Source organism: Rhinoderma darwinii, chromosome 7 (genome assembly GCF_050947455.1).
Source record: "Rhinoderma darwinii isolate aRhiDar2 chromosome 7, aRhiDar2.hap1, whole genome shotgun sequence".
Lineage (NCBI taxonomy): Eukaryota > Metazoa > Chordata > Amphibia > Anura > Rhinodermatidae > Rhinoderma > Rhinoderma darwinii.
The window spans coordinates 29,033,823-29,055,268 of record NC_134693.1 but is presented as its reverse complement, the minus strand read 5'-3'; the positions used below and the strand labels follow the sequence as shown (position 1 = coordinate 29,055,268).

Here is a 21,446-nt window from a genome sequence, read left to right as displayed (position 1 = left end):
TTCCAGATATGTATATAGATATAGCAGATGAACCGATTTCATTTGAAAACTGTGATAACTTATGGAACCAGTTGTCATGCCAATTGACATATTCAGCTCTACTACATCTGTATCATGTTTAACTTTTACCTAACTTTTCAGGTGACTTTTCAGAAAAAGCTGTCATATGTGTGTACACAAGGAATAACACTATTTCTGGACATTATATGATTTGCATCTGGCATCTTTTTAGCAGTTTCCCCTCTGCAGGATCTATCTCTAATTCGCAGTTGTTTCTGATCTAGTAGGCGAGGAATAACGGCTATCAAGTCTTCTATACACTGCACACATAGAAGAGGAGAATCTTGCTCTCCCATCTCTATCTATCACACACAAACATATATATATATATATATATATATATATATATATATATATATATATATATTTCTTATACAGCAGTAATGAGCAGTGCAGCTGAGAATCCAGCACTGGAGTGAGAGAGTAACACTTAACAGGAAGCTACAGCACATCTGTCTCTATATTTCTTACTCTGCTCCTGCTCCCCCTCCCCTCTCCTTAGACTTTAATGGGCAGCATATCTGTGTCTTTTTTTTTTTTTGTCTCACTTCTCCATCCTCCCCTCTCCATAGACTTGTATTGGCAGCATGCCGGAGTCTTTCTCTTTCTCTCTCTCTCTCTCTCTCTCTCTGCTCCCTCCTCTCGTCACCATAAACTTGTATTTTTACATCAGTTTGATTTTAGTGTTTTATTAAAAACTTTTATATTTATTTGTGTGTTTGTGTTTTACTTTTTTTTATTTTTTCACTTTTTCTTCCCTATGGGGGCTGCCATTTTTTTTTCCATTTCTGTATGTGTCGATTAACGACACATACAGACATGGAATACGGCAGCTACAGTCCCATAGTGATTGCGAACGGGGCCCGTTCCATCCACTATGCTGTACGACGTCTGTGTGGGAACGGCGCATGCGCCGCTCCCACACAGTCCAAGTTGAACTGTGCGCCGTCCGGCGCCATTTTCCTGTAGACCGGAAGTCGCGGCCGGACAGTAAGATTACTACTTCCGGTCGCGGCTTCCGGACTTGTGCACTTGGAGCGGCGGTAGCAGACGGAGCGGACGGACCGGAGGGAGCGGCGGCGACTGGAGCAGGTAAGTTATTTCTGTGTATGTAAGTGTTTTACTGTGTGTTTACTAGTGTATGTAAACCTACTACACTGTGTGTTAGCTCAAAAAATGGCGACACACAGTGTAGGAGGTTTGACCGTTCAATCCCCTCGTTTCTCCCGGCACTAGCCAGGATAAAGGTGGGGGGATTCTGAGAGCTCACTAGAGCGAGTGAGTTTTCTCAAATTTTGCAGCATAAACCAATGTGGTTGCTTTACCACATGCAATGCTGCAATTTTGGGAATTGCTCCATCTAGTGACCAGCACTGGGAAATATTATAAATTAGAATCTAATTTATAATATTTCCTGACTCGTGAAAAAAATTAAAAAAATTAGAAAAATGTTTAATCACCTATACACTAATTGTTTAACTAAACGTCACATTCCCTTTAACGAAACGATGAAGAACACCAGAGTACAATAATATAGGATATATAAATCAGAGCACTTCACAATTAGGTGATATATTTGAGTGTATAAAGTGTATACATACATTTTAATGTTTTAAGACAGGCTTTTTATATATGGTTAATATGTATGTATGTGTTTATAGATGGAGCGATACATGACATCCTATATCCCGTTCCTCCTATGCACTTGCTATACTTGTAATGTGATTATTATTTCATTATATTTTTTTATTTTATTTCATTTCATTTTATTTTATTTGATGTGATGTTTTGTTTAGCATATGTATTTATATAATCTATATGAAACTATTTGTTACATTTGACTGTTACAAACGAAAATATGTAATTTCCGGTTTACTGTCGGATCTGTGGTTTAAATACAAAGCTATTATTTTTATATTTACCTGATTTAGATGTCCGACCAGCCTTGACACCATTGTATGTTTGAATAAATGTCCATTTATTCATCTACACGATGGTGGTAGCGCCAGTTGCATTCCTGCATTTTACCTTCTACCGTTTGTAGTAATTGAATAGAAACCTTCATTTTTTAATTCTAAAGGATGAGAACCTGTTTTAGTCATGTAATTATCTGTCATAGCTTGTTACAGTAAGGCCTGATTTACACGAGCGTGTGCGTTTTGCACACGCAAAAAACGCGCCGTTTTGCGTGCGCAAAAGGCACTTAACAGCTCCATGTGTCATCACCATATGATGCTCGTCTGCGTGATTTTCGCGCAGCCGCCATCATTATGACACTCCGTTTGGATGTTTGTAAACAGAAAAGCACGTGGTGCTTTTCTGTTTTCATTCATCCTTTTCACTGCTGTTGCGCGAATCACGCTGTTCACACGGAAGTGCTTCCGTGTGACATGCGTGGTTTTCACGCACCCATTGACTTCAATGGGTGCGTGATGCGCGAACAGCGCACAAATATAGAACAGGTCGTGAGTTTTTTGCAACGGACTCACGTTGCACAAAATTCACGGACTGTCTGCACGGCCCCATATATATGTCCGTACGACACGCGTGAAAATCACGTGCGTTGCACGGACGAATAACACGCTCGTGTAAACAAGCCCTTAAGCTGTATTCACACTTGCAGGTTTTGTTCATGTTTGTTCATGTTTTTTTATGCAGTTTTGGAAGCCAAAACCAGGTGTGGTTCATAAAGAGAGAGCAAATATAAAGGCCGATACTACTTCCTCTCTTATTTGTATCCACTCTTGGCTTGCCTTCAAAAACTACATAAAAAAGCCTAAACAAAACCTGCAAATGTAATTAGGTCAGTTTCACACCTCCGTGCCAGTATTTTGGCCACAAGTCCCAAATGACAGAACGGTGGGTAGCATCATAGGTCCCTATGCTACACTCGTGTGAAACTGGCCTTACATCCGTGCCCCTTTGTGACCAACACATGACCAGGACAGATTTTCAGCATTTAAACGCAAACAACAATAATTTCCATGCAATTACTACAAACAGATATCTTAAAAACCTATTTTATGCTTAGTTGCAAACGGAATTGTGTATCGTTATTTATATGAATTCCTGTAGGAAATTTCATTACTGTTGCAATACAATGAAACAAAAGGTTCTCAGTATAGGCCAGAAATTGATGATCATGTCCCTTTAAGGATTGTCCTTATTATGAAGTCAATGTATAACTTTTTTTCTTTTACAAATTGTTTTCTAAAATCTTGACATTTCAATAAAGGACAGTACCAAAAAAACAACAAAAAAACCTATGAGAAATCTATTCACAAAGCATATTAAAACATTGCAAAACTTTTCCTTATCCAATACATTTCACTTTTATCATTTATAAATCCGCAGTACCAAAGTAGATGGATATAATCCAACAAATCGATGAAAACTGATCCAACATTATTTAAAATTGTGATTTTTGTCAGGTAAGCAGAATATGAATTTGGAAGTTAAGAGAAATCTGTCGCCAGGACAATTCCTATTCAAGATGTCGCAAAAAAAAGGCATTCCCTGTATATTAATTGATGGTTTGATGCTGCCTGCTTGAGAGGGCGATGCTCAGTTAATATACGGAGCGCACATTTAGGTTGCTGCCCAATCCAAAATCGTAGTTGCTATAGGAGCACTTGCTCGTCTGTTTCTTTGTTGGATGCCCTAGAATAGAAAAACTAAAACTGGGACTTAAAGAAAGAAGCAGAGCACTACATAGGAATATAAGCGTAGCCCGGGTACAGGGCCATTTTACATAGGATAGGTCAACAGTAAATGATCGGCGGGGGTCCGACCCCTGGACCCCGCACTGATCAGATGTTCCCTGAATGTTATGCAGTGGTCGGTGTCGGAAGCAAGAGACTCTGGTCACAGTATAGCGGCCGTGCTGGGTAACTGCAGCTCTGCTCCTATTCAAGTGAATGGAACATTAATTTTAAAAACCGTCCCGTGCCTGGACAACCCCTTTATTTCAATAATGGTAGAAGCCCCTCTGCTCACCTGGATTAGTTGCGTAATAGGCACAACTCTTGTATCGTCTACACAATAAAGGTGCTTTGGTCTTAAGTGGTCAACACTTCCAAGAACAGGGGCTCCCAAGCAAAATCTTAATGTTAAAGGGGTATTCCGGTTACAACAAGTTACTCCCTATCAGTAGGGTAAGGGGTAACTTGCTGATCTGTGGGTGGCCGACAGCTCGGACCCCCACCGTTTACCAGAACAGGGAGCCCGAAGTTGTCCGAACCCCAAGTTTGAACCGAGCGGCAGGTCGATCATGCGCACTGCCGGTCCATTCATTCTCTATGGCAACGCCTGACGTTTATACTTTTGACGGAAAGCAAAAACGAGATGTGAACAGATCCATATAAAGATTTTAACTGTCAAATGTTTGAGAGATGCCCCTCACTATAAAAGATAAATGCAATAATAGGGTATTTAAATGGGGAATTATACTGCCACAATACTGCCCACGTAGCCATATAGTGTATAGATAATACTGCCATACAGTGCATATATGTTAGAGCCACGCAAGCCAAATAATACAGCAAGTGGTACCATGTAAGTGTGCAACAAGCTGTCAGACAGTAAGGCTTATAGAGGATTACATGTGCTAGTGGCCCCTAAATTGTGTAGGCCCTGTATAATTTTCCTGTTTGTTCATACTAGAATCTGGCTGTGGTGTTGGTATGCTTCGAAGTAAACCCTGTTACAATTTTTAATCTGAATTGTTTTACTAGTTACCTAATATTTTCCTGTTCAGGAGCATTAAACTTACAATTATTCAAAATATGTTCAAAAATACAATTGTATAACCAGTCTTATGGCATAATATGTGTATTCATGCTTGAACATTCATTTTCAGGCACTTTGTAGTGAGAGTATGTGTATGCCAATGAGATGCCATGTGGGTGTATCTTTGTTCTGCCTAAATCAGTGGCATAGAGACTGTGAATATAATCATCAAGTATTAGCATATGCGACTTGGAGAAGATAGAAGCTTATTAAAATCAGTACCATGCTAAATTAATTGTTAGTTATCATATGCAAATCATTAATTTCGCTAAGATGTTAATAAACTACAATTGTAAATTTACATTACTGCCACACAAAGCAGAAACACGCTGCTTCGGCATATAGAAAATAAAAAACGTAGTAGAAGAAAATCCCGTGAATCATACTGTATAAGATCTGCAGTGCAGTGTACACTTGCTGTCCACCTCCACACCGCGGGTACAGTTGTACATTCCCCGGAGGATGAGAGGCAATGGTTCACACGTAATAGGAATACATCGGCCAGTTGCCCATAGTCCTGTCTGCCGACAGTGTATTTTCAGGAACTTCCTGCAAATCAAATAAGAAAAGAATCCAAAGTTTAATAGATGTGTACATTTGAGATGAGCGAATTTGCCAAAATTTATTTTGGGTCCGATTCGACCATATCGTCCGTCAGATTCAATCCTGTCTGAATAAATTTGCTGCGAATCCTAATTGAGACGATTGCCCTGAAAACTGGTGTCTGACATTGACTTCTAGGACTGTATCCAACCCCTTTCGGGTTGGTCAATTTATATTTTTTTTACAAATGTGTGAGAAATAGCATTATGTGGCACGGCAATAGAGGCCGATGATGGACGCGCCTGGTCACATGCCCACCATCAGTGGCCATGTTCGTGTATAATCTATTTGCTCATCTCTAGTGTACAATAATAAAAAAATTCTATTTAGCTCCAATGCCATTTTTTTATTTTTTTTTGTAACAGATGCATATTAGAGAATAGTTTACAATGTGATTGTATAATCTATTAAAGTAGATCCAACGGTAAAACCCCTTTATATTGCTGCCCATACACCTGAGCTGTCAGTCAACAGCTACCTGCCCCAGGAGAGATAAGCTACAGACAGACTGACACCTCTGGCTACGCTTATCTCCTGGGGAGAACATAGGTTCAGCCATTTTGAAATCCAACATGACGATCCTTTTTTCCAACTGTACCAGACATCACAATACAGTCGGACTGCCTGTATACAGATTTGATTGCTGGCAGATCCCTCTTTTATCTAATGTGTATGACCTGTTTAACTTTCTCTAGACCTATAGTAGATTGTATTGCTGGAAAAAGATCAAACAAATCCATGGTTCATTATTTCCTAAATATTTTGGACAATAATTACATTGATCTAACTATTTTACATGAAGAAGTTACATACAATATTTAGTCTCCATTTCTGGAGCAGTCTGTGATTCCTGTTTCTTAGATCGGAGCGATCTAACACTTCCGACTCCCACCGCTTATTTACCAAGGATCACCGAATGTGGAGATGCAGGGGTTTTCTTGACATGCTTGCTCTCAAGCATAAGATGTGGGTGACTAATAAGTCATGTATGTGTCATGATTGAGAAGAAGCAGACATTGAGACCCCCTGAGATCTCAAAATCTAGAGACCTCAGGCCATTAAGATGTTGAGGGTTTACTACACTAAATTGAATATGTAGAATGATGGAGAATTCCCGTGGGTATATTTGGACACCATTGGGAAATGTTTACTTACTTTCCTCTTATCTACACCAGCTACTGCTGAAAATGCTTTCCAAAATCTACATTAAGGCAGCCATTATTCTACTACTAACATCATAGAAAACAATGATGAGCATCATACGCCTTTCAGTAATAAATATAAATAGACTTTATCCGACCACAATACAACACAAAAATACAGAATGTAGAAAGTAACTCCCAGGACTCTACTCACTATGGATTTTTACCTTTTGTATTGTAATTGTGCAAATAAAGTTTTTATTATATCTATTACTGGAAGGACCGCCGTTCTTATTATACAATAGGTATATTTTATGGAAGGTGGCATGGGAAACTTGGTAGACAAAAAATAACATAGTAATATTAACATAACAGTATGTGTATATATAATATACTTCACAATAGGGGACCAACAGCAATCTTTTCCTTTGGGGGGGGTGACGGTGGCATATATCTTTACACACCTTCAGCCTTTTTACAATACCGTTTGGGATCCCACCATATCTGCACAAAATTGTGGAGATTCAACTGCATCACCCATTAGTAGAGGTAACTTTTACCTGGAGACAGCCACTATAAAGGTGCTTTCACACTGGCCAATGATCCGAAAAAGGGACGCTCGTTTGTTGGCTTATTGCATATTTTATGCGGCAGTAAAAATCTTGTGTAGGCAAGGTATGTACTGCTGACAGTGATGCAGTCTCGTTCGTCCACTTACAGTAGAATTGTTGCTCCATGTTAATGGAACTAAACAAGAGACGATCAATGTGCTGCATCATCGATTGGCACCCGCTTGAAATGTGCTGGTGAAAATCTGCTGGTGTACAAGGACTCACTTATGGGAGCCAACTAAGCTACAAGAACAATATGTACAGTATGTTTGAGTCAGAGAAAGCCCATACAAATAAAAGAACATATGAACTCCATGCTGTATATCTTGAGGTATTAAAAAGTAAACTCTGTGACCCACATTTACTGAGACTGTCGATTTTCGCAAAATTGGTAAAAGTCGCAGCGCCTCTTACTACATCTGAAATATTTTTTACTGCCTGACAGTGAGAAAATTAAATCTATGCCTGCTATGACCAGGCTTAGAATGGCACAAAAATTTGCGACAATTCCTCCTACTCCACATAATAAACGTGATCTAAACTACATCTCCTTTGGTGATATCCTTTTTTTTTTCCGCTTGCAAAAATTTGGCAAGCAACACATGTGACATTTTAGTGGCACAGTGTTCACCAAAGCCTGGCAAACACTGCTTAATAGATGTGGGTCTTTGTTTCAGATTTTTATAACAAATAGAGCTACAAGCAATATAAAATCCCTTGCAGCTTTGAAGCTAGCCACAAGCAGTCTATAGTGACGTCCTTTCTGAGAGACCTGCCTGGCAACCTATCATGCAGATTTTTATTGGAATGCTTCCATAACCAAGGGCGTACGTACCATATAGGCAGGCCATGCGGGGCCGCACCATCCATGAGACGAGATAAGCATCTCGCCTCAGGCAGTGGCCTGCTGCCTCTCTGAGGGGGTGGCGGCGCCACTAAAAACCAGTCACCACCACACCCTCCTGCACTATAATTGTACCTGCGTCTCTTGGATGCAGATACAATTACATGCATAAGTGCTAAACGTTCCGTGCCCCGCTATTCAGCGCCCTTCAATGACTTAAGTCTTAAGTCATCATGTGGTTGCGCCGTTTATAGACAGGGCAAGGCAGCCTGCCAATCAGCACCTTTCAACGATGCAATGCCTTCGGTCAGCCCCAGCAGACCTGCTCAGAAGAGAGCAGACCAGTAGAGGACAGCACAGGAGCGGGTTTAGGTGAGTATGTAAAGTTTGTGTTTTTCTGTTAAAAGTGTGAGGGGCTATATGTGGAGCACTACCTATGGGGGCGGCTGTATGTGGGGGCTATGTGTGGAGCACTACCTATGGGGGGTGTATGTGGGGGCTATATGTGGAGCATTATCTACAGGGGGCTGTATGTGGGGGCTATAGGTGGGGCACTATCTATAGGGATGGCTATATGTGGGGGCTATATGTGGAGCACTATCTACAGAGGCTACTCTCTACAGGGGGATCTATGTTGGGCACTATATACAGGGTGCACTATCTACAGGGGCTCTATGGGGGCAGTATCTACAGGAGGCTCTATAGGGGACACTATGTATGTGGGGCACTGTCTACATTGGGCTCTATGTGGGGCACTGTCTACAGGGGGCTCTATGTAGGGCACTGTCTACAGGGGGCTCTATGTAGGGCAATGTCTACAGGGGGCTCTATGTGGGGCACTGTCTACAGGGGGCTCTACGTGGGGCACTGTCTACAGGGAGCTCTATGGGGGCACTGTCTACACGGGGCACTACGTGGGGAACTGTCTACAGGAAGCTCTCTGGGGGCAGTATCTACAGGAGGCTCTATAGGGGACACTATGTATGTGGGGCACTGTCTACAGTGCGCTCTATGTGGGGCACTGTCCACAGGGGGCTCTATGTAGGGCACTGTCTACAGGGGGATCTACAGGGGGCACTGTCTACAGGGAGCTCTATGGGGGCACTGTCCACAGGGGGCACTATCTACAAGGGGCAGGGTGTGTGTGTGTGTGTGTGTGTGTGTGCGTGCGTGCGTGCGTGCGTGCGTGCGTGCGTGCGTACGTACGTACGTACGTACGTACGTACGTACGTACGTACGTACGTGTGTGTGTGTGTGTAGGACAAAGTGTATGGTGCTATTATTATCAGGGACACAGTGTATGTTGCTATTATAATCAGGGACACAGTGTATGTTGCTATTATAATCAGGGACACAGTGTAAGGCACTACTATATTTAGAGGTGCAGTGTATGGCGCTATTATATTTAGGCGTGTTGTGTGCGGCACTATGAGAATTTTATCTTCGTTTATAGGTGCAGAAATGTTTGAAAAATGAGAAGCTGAAGACAGCTAAGCGGAAAACTGCAGAAATGAGCTGTGGCAGGGAGAATACATCATAGAGGTCTGGATCGGATGGAGATGTCACCTGTGAGTCACTTAATGTAAATGTTTATTCTGCCTCTAATCAGTACTGTAGTAATCTGCAGCGAGATAATGGGTAGAATGATTTTTTTGTGAGGCTGCTAGTGATGTAGAACAGCCATGGGGATGTCAATCAAGATCTGGGGGCTCCGTTTCAATCTTCGCCTCAGGCAGCAGAAAAGCTAGAATCGGCCCTGAGTCCATGTGTAGCAATGGACCCCTGGAGAGAGGGGGCCTATTCCAGGTTTGACTTGTCCCTATTTTAGTAGGTGGTGAGAACCTGCACAGGGACATCTACAGGTGTTGTAATGTTAGCAGGCAAGGAAGGGCAAAGGTCATTAAAATTGGATGGGGCAACAGGACTTCCTATCACAGTGGGTTAGTTTGGGGTTGTCAATCAGATCCTAAAAGGGGCCTCATTTTTATCTGTGTTATGGGGTCCCCTTTTCTCTAAGTGTGCAACTGCCCATAGCTAAAGAGAGTGAATCTGATAATAGCATTTGTGGTAAAACTTTGTCATCACCCCTTTGGGCATTTATTATAGCCACATAGGGGTGTTGTATGTCAGTCAATAAATTATTCAGTTCATTTCTGTGCGGATTTCATAGTCTTTTCACAATCCTTTAATCTAGTCTAACTTGACCTTGTTGGATATCAGTAGGTGACTAAGCCCCTAGTGGTTATAGAAAAGTATTGCATAATAAAGTTCCAGTAGCTATTGTGGGATAGGAAGTGGGGAAACTATATTGTTTTAGTTTTGTGCTTTGAATGTACCTAGAAAGTTATACATTTTGCAAATGTGACAATAGAGAGCAAAAAATTACACATACATATGTGGGCTTGAGAGGTGGGTGGCATGATGAATTATTTCCATAGTCTATAGAGGGAATGGGTAAAACATCTGATTTAGAAATGTTCATCCTGTACGTGTTAATGTGTTCTCAGTCATGAGATCTAACAGTTGGTGGTACAGATGAGAAGTAACCGGGAACTGTTACTTTTATGAGGAGTGTAGATGTGACAGCTGAAGGTGAGAAGCATTTAGGATAAGAATATAATTTCATAATTGTTACAGTAATATAAATGTTACATTTTGCAAATACAGTACAGTACAAATGCAAAAAATTACTAAATTATAAGATTATTTTTTTTATCACAAACCTTCTTGGCCGTCTTTCTGAAACTTCTGCTACGTGATAGCCCAGCTTACATCTGTACCTGCACGTTGACCCCACGTCATGGTTATCCAGATTGCAGCGTGGAGTGAGTAGTCTGGCATTGGCTATGGCTGGTGGACCATCACACTCAATCTTGCAATATCCTTCAGGAAGAGACCAATGGCCATCCCACATGCACGTCACTAACTGGCTCATGCCTTCAACCCAGGGAAGAGAAATCAACTTTTAGTTCAACCAATATTTATAAGTGTTACATAATGTAATATACAAAAGTTTGATTTTCTTAAAATAAAAGTCAGGCTCTGGTGTTTTATCATGAAGCAGACATAGAGGGATGGTGGCCCTTGTATTCCTTAAGCCTTAAAGGGATTGTCTGCTTTGGACAATCCCTTTATGTTAGAGGAGTCCTCCAAAGATAAGCTGATCACGGGGTGCCTTGCTGCTGGGACCCAATATGTGGGGAACCCGACAGCAAGTGTTCAGTTCCCCTGCAGCGCCACCACAAGGGAAATTAAGCATTTTCCGTTAAATCAATCGGCTGTCCATGTAATGCACATGCCAGGTCCTCCCAACAGAGGGATACTCTTTATAGCTGTTTTAGCTAATAATAGATGAGGGTCTTAAATAAAAAGCAGTTAATTGCATTTGTTAAGAATTTTTTGTATCTGTTTTTGCATTCCTTACTGCTAAAGATCCAATTTCTTCTTTTCACAAATAAAATATGTAGAATCAGGTGTCATTTAGTAATTTTCTATTTTTATAGCCATTTTAACCTATTCTGTAGTGTTTCACAGAGAATGTATTAATTCATATATGGGGTCAATTATAATGGAGTATGGGAGGAATCTGGAGTATCTAGAGAAAACCCATATAAATAGGGCAAGAACATGCAGAATCTAAGCAGATGTTATCCTGCTCCAGACCTTCAAAGCAACAGTGTTAACCACTGAGACACCATGATGACCCATAGATAATGAACGATGATACTTTAGGATTTATTCATGCCCAGTGCCTATAAGATACATATACAAATGTATAAGTATCTACATTTCTCTAGTGGACTGAATATATTTCTGCATACTTACATTATTCAGGTATCTATAGTAACACGTTAAATTGCTGAGAATATGTTATTTTTGTATGTTGTTTTCTTTAATAGAACAGAAAACATTTGGCACTGAGCCTATAGAAATGATAATGTTTAGATATCTGTAATCTTCCCCTCAGTAAGTTTAAGCACTAGAATTTAGTAATAGTTGGTATGTCTGTAAATATTATTAATGATATAAGAGGTACTAATAGAAATGAAATATTATTATTTTCTCATTTTACAAGTTTCGATTTGCACATTCAGGTGACCTATCTGGCATACATCCTATAGCTCAAACTTCAATTTCTTCATATATATTATTATGAATAACTAATATACAAAAAAAACTATATAAAGCATGAAAAGAAAATTCCATTAATCAACTGAAGATTAAGAGGACCCTTAAGGTCCTATTGCATGGGCCAGTGATCGGGCAAACGAGCGTTCATATGAACGCTCGTTCCCGAATGTTGATATGTGTAATCAGGTCAACGATCAGTCGATGAACGACAAAATTCTCATTTATTGGCTGATCTGTTTTTTATGCAGAATTAAATATTATCGTTGTCGGCAGCACATCTCCCTGTGTATACAGGGAGATGCACTGCCGACATGATGAAAATTTATGGGGACGAGCGATGAGAGTAACGAGTAACGAGCGCTCATCCCCATACATAAGCAATTATTGCTCCGTGTGAAAGGATCAAACGAGCACCGATCAACGATCGTTGATCGGAACTCGTTTATACGGCCCAATATTACTTTTTGTTAGTACAGACAACATCATCCCATAAAGTGTCCATCTCTTTATTTCCTGCTACATTTTTTACCTCCTTGTATAAAGGAATGGCAATTTGGTTTGAGTCTTGCTACTCTGCTGGACTTTGGGGCAAGTTGGTTCGCCAGTGTTAAAATCCCTGGATAGATATAGTTTGAGACCAAAGAAGGAAGACTCAATATAACAAGTGGTTTCCAATGGTCATTGACAGTCATACATAGGCAAGTTACAAACAAACTGTGAATACTTTTTACAGGGCACAAACAATTTTAAAGGGAATGTTTCACCTAGATTTTTTTTTTTACTAATAAAAAAAACAGATAGTGAAACATAATCTTTTTTTATCTAATCTGTATTTATTTTTCATTTTCTGATTGCAGACTTTTTGTATTCTACTTTTTGTACATGATTATGGGAGCAGCCATCTTGCTTGAGCTGCTATTAAGAGCATTTAGAGATATGCTTTACAGAAGCCACATGGACCATAGAATCCTGTAAACAGGAGGGAACCCATTGATTTCTATGGGAGAGTTTTCTAGGCGTGCTCTGTGACCTGTGTAGAGGTTATTGTGCAGGGAGGGGGAGGAGGGAGATGTCCATCACTTATTGTCAATGGTGGATCTTGTGTTATCTATATATAGGTGTTACACGTCATTGTAATTCTGCCTGTAATGATAATGAGATGACGGCTGAGAAGTGATCTCTACAGAACAGGAAGGATCAGTCTATTATGAGGCTCAGTAGCCAGAGTGGAAACTGGAAGATTTTAGGATTCTTTTTGAAAAAATATATATGTTTAGCATAAAAACTTGCTTTAAACAATAAGTCATTATCTGATGACACATTCCCTTTAACTGGCACCAAACAGGTGGCAGTAATGACTAATGCAGGCTATGTTGTGATTGGCTGCATGTGCTGTCTAGCATCTCATCTTGCTCGGTTTCAGGTGCGCCAAGCCAGAGAAAGTGGACAGGCTTCTAGGACTTTGCTGAATTTCTTCCTTGCCCTGCCAATCTATGAATAGCAACCTCCACAAGAAAGTCCTGCACACACCACTGAAGTTTGAAGAGGTCGTCCATAAAAAAGCAAATTACATCAGGCAAGAAGGAATCATCAGAGGAGAAACCTCCAATTAATCTCAAACATGGAAGTTCAGAGGTCAATGAAACCTTCTTCACTTACGATTGAGTTTTCCATTAATTCATTTTCCATAAAGAAAAGGATGTAGTTTGTATTATATAACGAATGTTTTTTTAAATTTCCATGAGAAACAAATAATTGATGATTGTTTAGAGCAGTAGTGCTGTATACACTATAGAAGAGGTGCAGAAGACCCCGGAGACCCGATATGAATCAGGTAGCAGATGTGTCTTGGATCTTTTTCTAAACCATGATTCTAGAAGAAGCAGGTAAGCAATTATATTTTTATGTAAGTTACATTAAAATAAGTATACCAGCATTTCGTGATCCTGGAGGCTACAGGAAATTATCCTTAAATATAATGTCACTTGTGTAACGGCGATCTTTGTGATCATTACCAGGCAAGAACTCCAGGGTGGATAATGCTTGTTTTGAAAGTCGTAAAATAAATTGCCATTGTTTTGCAGAAATGTCACTGATTAAATACAGTACACTGTCATAACATATAGTAGATGCTGCATTCCATTACTGTCACTGGAGATATTTTTCAAAAAGTAATCAAATATTTTTACACACTAATAACAAAAGTACCATCTACAGGCTGCAAAATGGTGCTGCAACCTCACTGCTCCAAATTACATTCAATGGCCCCGGAGCTGTAGCTTTTGTAAATATTATTTTTCAAAGTAACACTGGTGTGGTGGAGTCAGAAATGAATGTACAAATGAACAGAACACATAAAGAGGACCTGTCACAAGGTCATATAAGTTGAACTGGTTAACTGACCTGAATAGCGCTGTCTCCCAGATTTTCTTTTTTTCTTGGACCCCCCGTTCCAGAGATATGAACCACTGTTTTGTTGGCTGCCTACATCCTAATTTGCTGTAGTTAGCCAATGGGGTGGTGCTAACTTCCCTGCCTCTGATGCTGACCAATCAGCACAAGGCAGCTTGAGGGTAGTTCACGCCCTGTTGGCTAACTACAGTAAATTAGCATAGAAGGAACACAACAGTGGGCTGTATCTCTGGAACAGGGTGGTCCAGGGAAAAAAAACACGCTGGAATCAGGGAGACAGCGCTATTCAGGTCAGTTCAACTTATATGACCTCTTTAAAAAAATTGATGCTCCACCTTCTATTAATATTGAATACAATATAAAACACCATATGTAAATCCAGCACATTTGTAATTTATCTTCATTATTTTGGTTGTTTTCTATTCTTTCTATGGTTTAGAAAAAGTGTCCTGCTGATATTTAGAAACCATGGAAAAGCTGCTGTTGATGGATCTGTTATTCATACAGTATGTTTATATGTTTAGTACTTTGAATGCAAAATGGTGCATTGATAGGTATGGGCTTTTGGTCTGGTTGGCATCAGACCCAAAATATAACCCAGTAGTTCAACCCAAGAACATGATAGCAGATTCTGTATAACACTGGATGAATTGTAACAAGGTGCAGGTGCGACGTGGAAACCCAACCATATAACCTTCTATTAATATTGAATACAATATAAAACACCATATGTAAATCCAGCACATTTGTAATGTATCTTCATTATTTTGGTTGTTTTCTATTCTTTCTATGGTTAAGAAAAAGTGTCCTGCTGATATTTAGAAACCATGGAAAAGCTGCTGTTGATGGATCTGTTATTCATACAGTATGTTTATATGTTTAGTACTTTGAATGCAAAATGGTGCATTAATAGGTATGGGCTTTTGGTCTGGTTGGCATCAGACCCGACATATAACCCAGTAGTTCAACCCAAGAACATGATAGCAGATTCTGTATAACACTGGATGAATTGTAACAAGGTGCAGGTGCGACGTGGAAACCCAACCATATAACCTGAAGTATCTATGAAATCTTAAATTAAATTTTCTTATTGACATTTTTATGATTCTTTCTGACAAGCTTTTAACTAGTCTATCTAACAAGTTACTCGTACAGAGGTAGGAGTAAGACCTAGGCGATGGTGCCTAAAAAGGGCCCAAAGGCCCCTCTGCCAAGAGAAGGCAACAGCATTATAAATGGCACATGGTGGATAAGAACCCTGTTACAGATCTTGCATCGGGTCCAGGTGCTTCAAGGTTACACAAAGTGCAAATAACAGACCCATACAGGGTGCAAATACCAGGGCAATACAGGGAGCAAATTTTAGGGCCACACAGGGTATAAATAACAGAGCTACAAATGATTGTGCTAACAAGATTCCTCTGCCTATGGGTATTGGTGTCCTTGTCCTAAAGAGAGATCTGGCCCTGCCATTATACTACTCTGGATGCAAGGTAGAGCTAGAGTAGAAACTTCTTGTAGTATTGCTACCTGTGACTATCTGTCATTTTCCGAGTAGACCCTATATAGGTTGGTTAACACATAAGGGGAATATATTAATGATTATACGCCAATATTATGGCGTAAAAAAGTCGCGAATTGTAGCCCATGTCATATTTGTGCAATTGTTTGTAACTTTTTTATGTTGCCTCTGCCACACTTAAAAAGTAGATTGCCTTTTTTGGCTCACGGACATCCAGAGATTCGAAATTAGGCGCATTTTATTCCAGTGCTCTTAATATTAAGAAACTGACGTGTGAACGCCAGTCTTAAGGAGTTTTTTCCAGAATCATAAATTATGAGCTATTCACAGGCACGGTGATCATTTTCTGATCAATAGGGGCCCCATCGCTGGAACCCCCACCAATCGTGCGAACTCTGGTTTCTCCTCACTGCTCTACTGCAGAAAGGTGGACATTGAGTGGAGCGGCCGCTCTATTAAAATTCTACGGGAATGACGAAAACTGCCGAGTTCCCATTCATTACATTCCGGCTAAAAGTATCAGTTCCTAGCAAAAATCAAACTCTTGAGATCCATCATCACCAGAACTGTACAAAGGTTTTTCCAATGTAGTCAGCGATATCACTGCATGTGTGACACTGATGAGAGGGACAAATCTCATTATGTGGAGTAGCAAGATTTTATTTAGCTACAAGGTGAAAACAATTTCTGGAACGATATTAGTTGCATAACTGTCTGATTTACAATATCAACCCAATAAATGATTACTGGAATGACCATCTGATTAGAAATACAATTTCATTGAAGCTGTAGATATGTACCTCGGAACTTGGCAGGATGAAGACAAGTGAAGAAGCAACGGTTTCCTAGACCCATTCCGTCTGGACAGAAGAAACTAGCATGGAATACCAGTGATGGAGGAGGAGGTCCACAATCCAAAAACTCACACGTTACACTTAGGTTCCAGTGCCCGGCCAAGCACTTTAAAGAAGCACCCTGCTATAAATATTAAAATAACATAACGCTTAAGTAAAGATAAGTATAGTAATCATGAAAACAGAATTATGATAACAATCATCTATACCCATTGTAAATCTAAAGTATAATTCCTTGGCATCAACTCTGACATCAAACAGACCTGAAATGTTTATAGTGTGCTTGCATGGGCATAACTATCAGGGTAGCATACAAAGCAGCTTGGGGCCATGCAGCTGGCAGTGGCAAATTTTATACAAATAGCAGTGGAGACCAAAATAATCTCAAGGCTTTCATGTTCTGAAACCATGCGTTTTGCCACGTGGATCTCGGCTGCGTGGCATACTAATGCAGCACAGCGGCTATCTGTATGGGCACCCTAAAACTTGACACAGAATTTGAATTATAAATGCATTTTAATGAGTATTCTCATCTCGGACATTTATGGCATATCCAACAGACGGGACCTATCTCAAGAAGGGGCCTCTTGACCCGTCTTACTTTCTGCCGCTCTCGCTGGGCTCTGGCTGAGCTACGCTGTTTGCAGAACTCACTGTGCTATAGATGCAGCAATCCTTATCTCGGCTCTGATAACTTGCTGTAGCATGAGAACTTATCACTTAAGCCATTGAAAACCATTGAAAAAGTCAAGTTACAGTTTTTTCTCACAATGAGTTTAACGCGTTAAAAGTCTAGTTACAGATCTATAAAACCGTATGCTGTTTCCATAACTCCCATTCACTTATTTGTGAGTTCTGGAAACAGCCCAGCTAAATGTGCTCAGCCTTTACCGGAAAGGCCGGCTACCTCGTAATTCAGTAGCTGGAGCCCAGCGACAGAAGGTAGTTTGGGGGGTCAGGGTGCCCCGTTCTAGATATGTGGATATGCCATAAATATCATAGTTGGCAATACCCCTTTAAGGAACAAACACTCATATTACCTACGTGATAAAAAACTAACTACCCCCCAGAATATCGGTATTTGCTGGTGCAGAATTTTAGCTCACCCCTGTTTGCTGAACTGCATTTATTAGGTACTGTCCCTGCACCCCTTGCATTACATACTGTATGCTATAATAGGACATCAGAAATAATAATATACTTTTTTTCATAGCACTGTAGGGACATTGGATTACAAAATCATTGGATTCAACAAAGTTGAATTTTGATTGACTGCTATGAGTCCCAGTATCCCTATGATCAAATGGAGCTGTCAAAGTTCATGGGCAGGAAGTATTATTTGGGAACAGAGGCTGACCCTCCCCTGTAACATCAGCGTCTGATAATTCAGTATCTTAATAAGAGAAACGCATTATCCCCTATATTTTAAAAGGACACAAGGGAATTTAATCTAGATCTTCTGCCTAACTGCAATTCTCCATTTTGTAGATGATTCTTACCTGAGGTTCTTTCTTACCTGTAAGATGTTATGTCCGGTCTTACTGACTGTATGGAGAACGTAGCCCTCATGACATGTCACCAAACACAAGGTTTCTCCATCCAGATCTGTGGAACAATGGGTCGTCCCATGTACCACATGCAGAGCAGGGCATGAGCTAGTGAATTAAATGGACACCATAAATGACATGACTAAGGTACCATTTCCAAATAAATAACTATTCTATATCTAATCTGGCCGCCAAAAATACCGGAACCCAGATGGAAACTTGGCGGACCCCATTACAAGTCAATGAGATCTGTCAGCAATAGTAGGTCTACTTCAACATAGGACTCAGTATAGCTGTCATGGCTCCTCTAAGAACGGAAGCCGCGATACTAATGTGAATAGAGTCTTATATATACACATTATAGCAATTCAACAATTACCTGCAATTCTTTCCAATGGGATGCTGATTTCCCCCCATAGATGAGTCGCTGATGCTAACTGGGGACCTAAGTGCCACTCCATGAACCCCAATGAGTGGGGAGGAGAATGTCAATGTGAGAGACACCGCTCTGTACAATGGACTTTTGGGACATCTCAAGAACACAGGATTATTCTGACATAAAAGTTGGTGGGTTCCTAGGAAAACACAGAAGTGATAACGGCTTTAGCTGGTTGTTCTATGGGATATGAGGATATCAAAGTGCCGGAATATACATGCTGGGGTTTTATATTTAAATGGAGAAAGGATCGGGATCTGTAATGCTGAGAATAATGTTGTTATCAATGGCAAAAATATGAAAAGCATTAAATACAGAATACGTATAATTGAAGCGTTTGCCTTGCAAGTTATTATTTTTGATGTAGAAAGCAAATTTAAAGGCAAACGTTTGTTATTTTCTTGTGCAGGTGACCTCTGATTCTGAAGGGTCATTTTACAGCAGCAGAAATAAGGCCTCCACGCAGAGCGTATACTTTTGTTCTGATGATGTTATATGAGCACTTTTGTATACCTGCAGTGCATTCACTCCCATTCCCCACCTCTGGGAAGTGCTTTGCAAGTGCTTTGAGTGATCATTTTCCGAGAATATACACAATGAAAATAATACAGACTTGTCTTCGAATTGCTATTACTTTTATAACTCCTGTAATCAGTTAAATTTTTCCATGTTCTCTCCTCATTTGATCCTCAATGTAGTTTTAAATAACCAATACAATGGTACAGAAAGATGTCAGCACCAGCATTACAGGTTATTTAAAAGGGTTCTCCACTTTGGTCAATGCCTACAGTTTATAAGTATCCTCTGACAGTACGCTGATCAGAAAGTTTGTCCCCTACTGGCAACACCGGCGATCATCTGTAATCTGTGGGAAATCCTGGCAGTAAGTGTTCAGTTTCCCTGCAGCGCCACCACAGGGAAAATTAAGCATTACACAGTGCCCATTCAAATCAATGGGTTGTCTGTTTAATGCAGGACAGGACAGGTCCTCCAGAGTGAGAGACGCTCCTGTAACAACTCTCCACCCAGACCAAGAGAGGCTCCCCCTCTATTAACTCAATGAGTAGATTAACAGTCCTCAGTGCTGACCACTTAAAATGGAAGAAACACAGAGAGGAAGCTTCTCTCGATTAAACATTTTTTTATATATTCATCACAATGTGTTTCAGGATCAAACAGGTTCCTTTATTTTGTATAATACTCATTGGCGAGAAGATGTCACCCCCATTTTCCTGATATCATTCCATGGTAATGCCCCCGTGTTTTTTATTAATTACAGCAAATTTTTTAATCAGAGGTTTTTAATAATTAGTTGTCTCTGCTCAATCTTCGGCTTCTGGTTTTATGAAATTCAATATTATATTGCAGTTTCATGGTGAAAAGTGCTGGGTTATCAGACTTTCTGGACTATCAAGCAGGATTTAAGGAATTCAATGTTTTACCAGCAAAACAACTCCTATCTAAAAATTGACAAATTTGTACCTGTCCCAGAACAAGTCAAATAAATATACTAGGACAAGCTTTTCCTACATAAATTATCATCCTCATCGAGCACTTTTTAAGGTCGTTTTACACTGGCCAATATGGGCCGTCAGCACGAGCGCCGATCAATGAGACAGCAGGAGCAATGATTGGTTATGTATGGGGATGAGCGATCGGTCCATACATTTCCATCATGTTGGCAGCACATCCCCTGTTTACACGTAGAGATGTGCTGCCGACAACTATATTTATTGCTGCATAAACCATACGATTGTTTGTCGATCATTGGCCCAGGTAAAAGGTCCTTTACTTTATTCGACGGTAACATGCATTTCGTCTAATTCGTCTAAGAGTCTGTATTTCTAGTTTTGTATTTTGGTAAATCAAGTGCATGCTAAAGTTATGTCATCTGTTCAATGAATACAATATGATTTATTGCGTAATCTCATGACATTGATTTCATTTCTGTAATGTAAGACACAGTGATATCAAGAGGCAAAAATGACAAATAATTACTCATAAAGAACGGTAAGCAAAGACTATATGTGACAGGTAAGAGAATAACAGAACTGAGATGATATTTCTGACCTTATCTGCTAAACATGTCAGCAATTAGGAAAACCATTTAACTGCACTGGAACTATTAACCTCTTGTTGTACACAGGAGATATAAAAAATGCACTTTATAAGAGATCCGCATGAAAAGAACAATTTGCTATTTAGTAAGCAATAGACAGTATAAGTCGCAGCATGCCCAGAAATCTTAAAAGCTTGTTGGGAGGGGTACCGCCAATCTGTATGGCAGGGGCATACATAGAAATCAACAACAAAGCAAAACTCAGAATAAGCATAATTCCCTACTAAAAGTTCCACCAAATGCATTACACCTTTATTAAAGTTGTCCAAGAATTGACCAAAATGTTTTTTACCAGAAACATTTCCGCTGGCTCTAGCTCAGTTTGATTCACTTGAATAGGGTGAGCTGCAATGCCAAAAAGCCAGCGGACATGCTGT

General features: G+C 40.1%; 1 protein-coding gene across 1 annotated transcript in view; it reads right to left on the bottom strand.

Moving 5' to 3' along the window:
- The window catches only part of PAPPA2 (pappalysin 2), a 118,565-nt gene that overhangs the window by 24,017 nt on the left and 73,102 nt on the right, over positions 1 to 21,446 (bottom strand). Inside the window, exons 13-17 of the mRNA XM_075833075.1 lie at positions 18,894 to 19,089; positions 18,484 to 18,622; positions 16,914 to 17,091; positions 10,772 to 10,985; positions 5,235 to 5,397 (exon numbers count right to left, since the gene is read on the bottom strand). Of these exons, the coding sequence (XP_075689190.1) occupies positions 5,235 to 5,397; positions 10,772 to 10,985; positions 16,914 to 17,091; positions 18,484 to 18,622; positions 18,894 to 19,089 (890 nt within the window). The remainder of the gene's footprint in view (positions 1 to 5,234; positions 5,398 to 10,771; positions 10,986 to 16,913; positions 17,092 to 18,483; positions 18,623 to 18,893; positions 19,090 to 21,446) is intronic.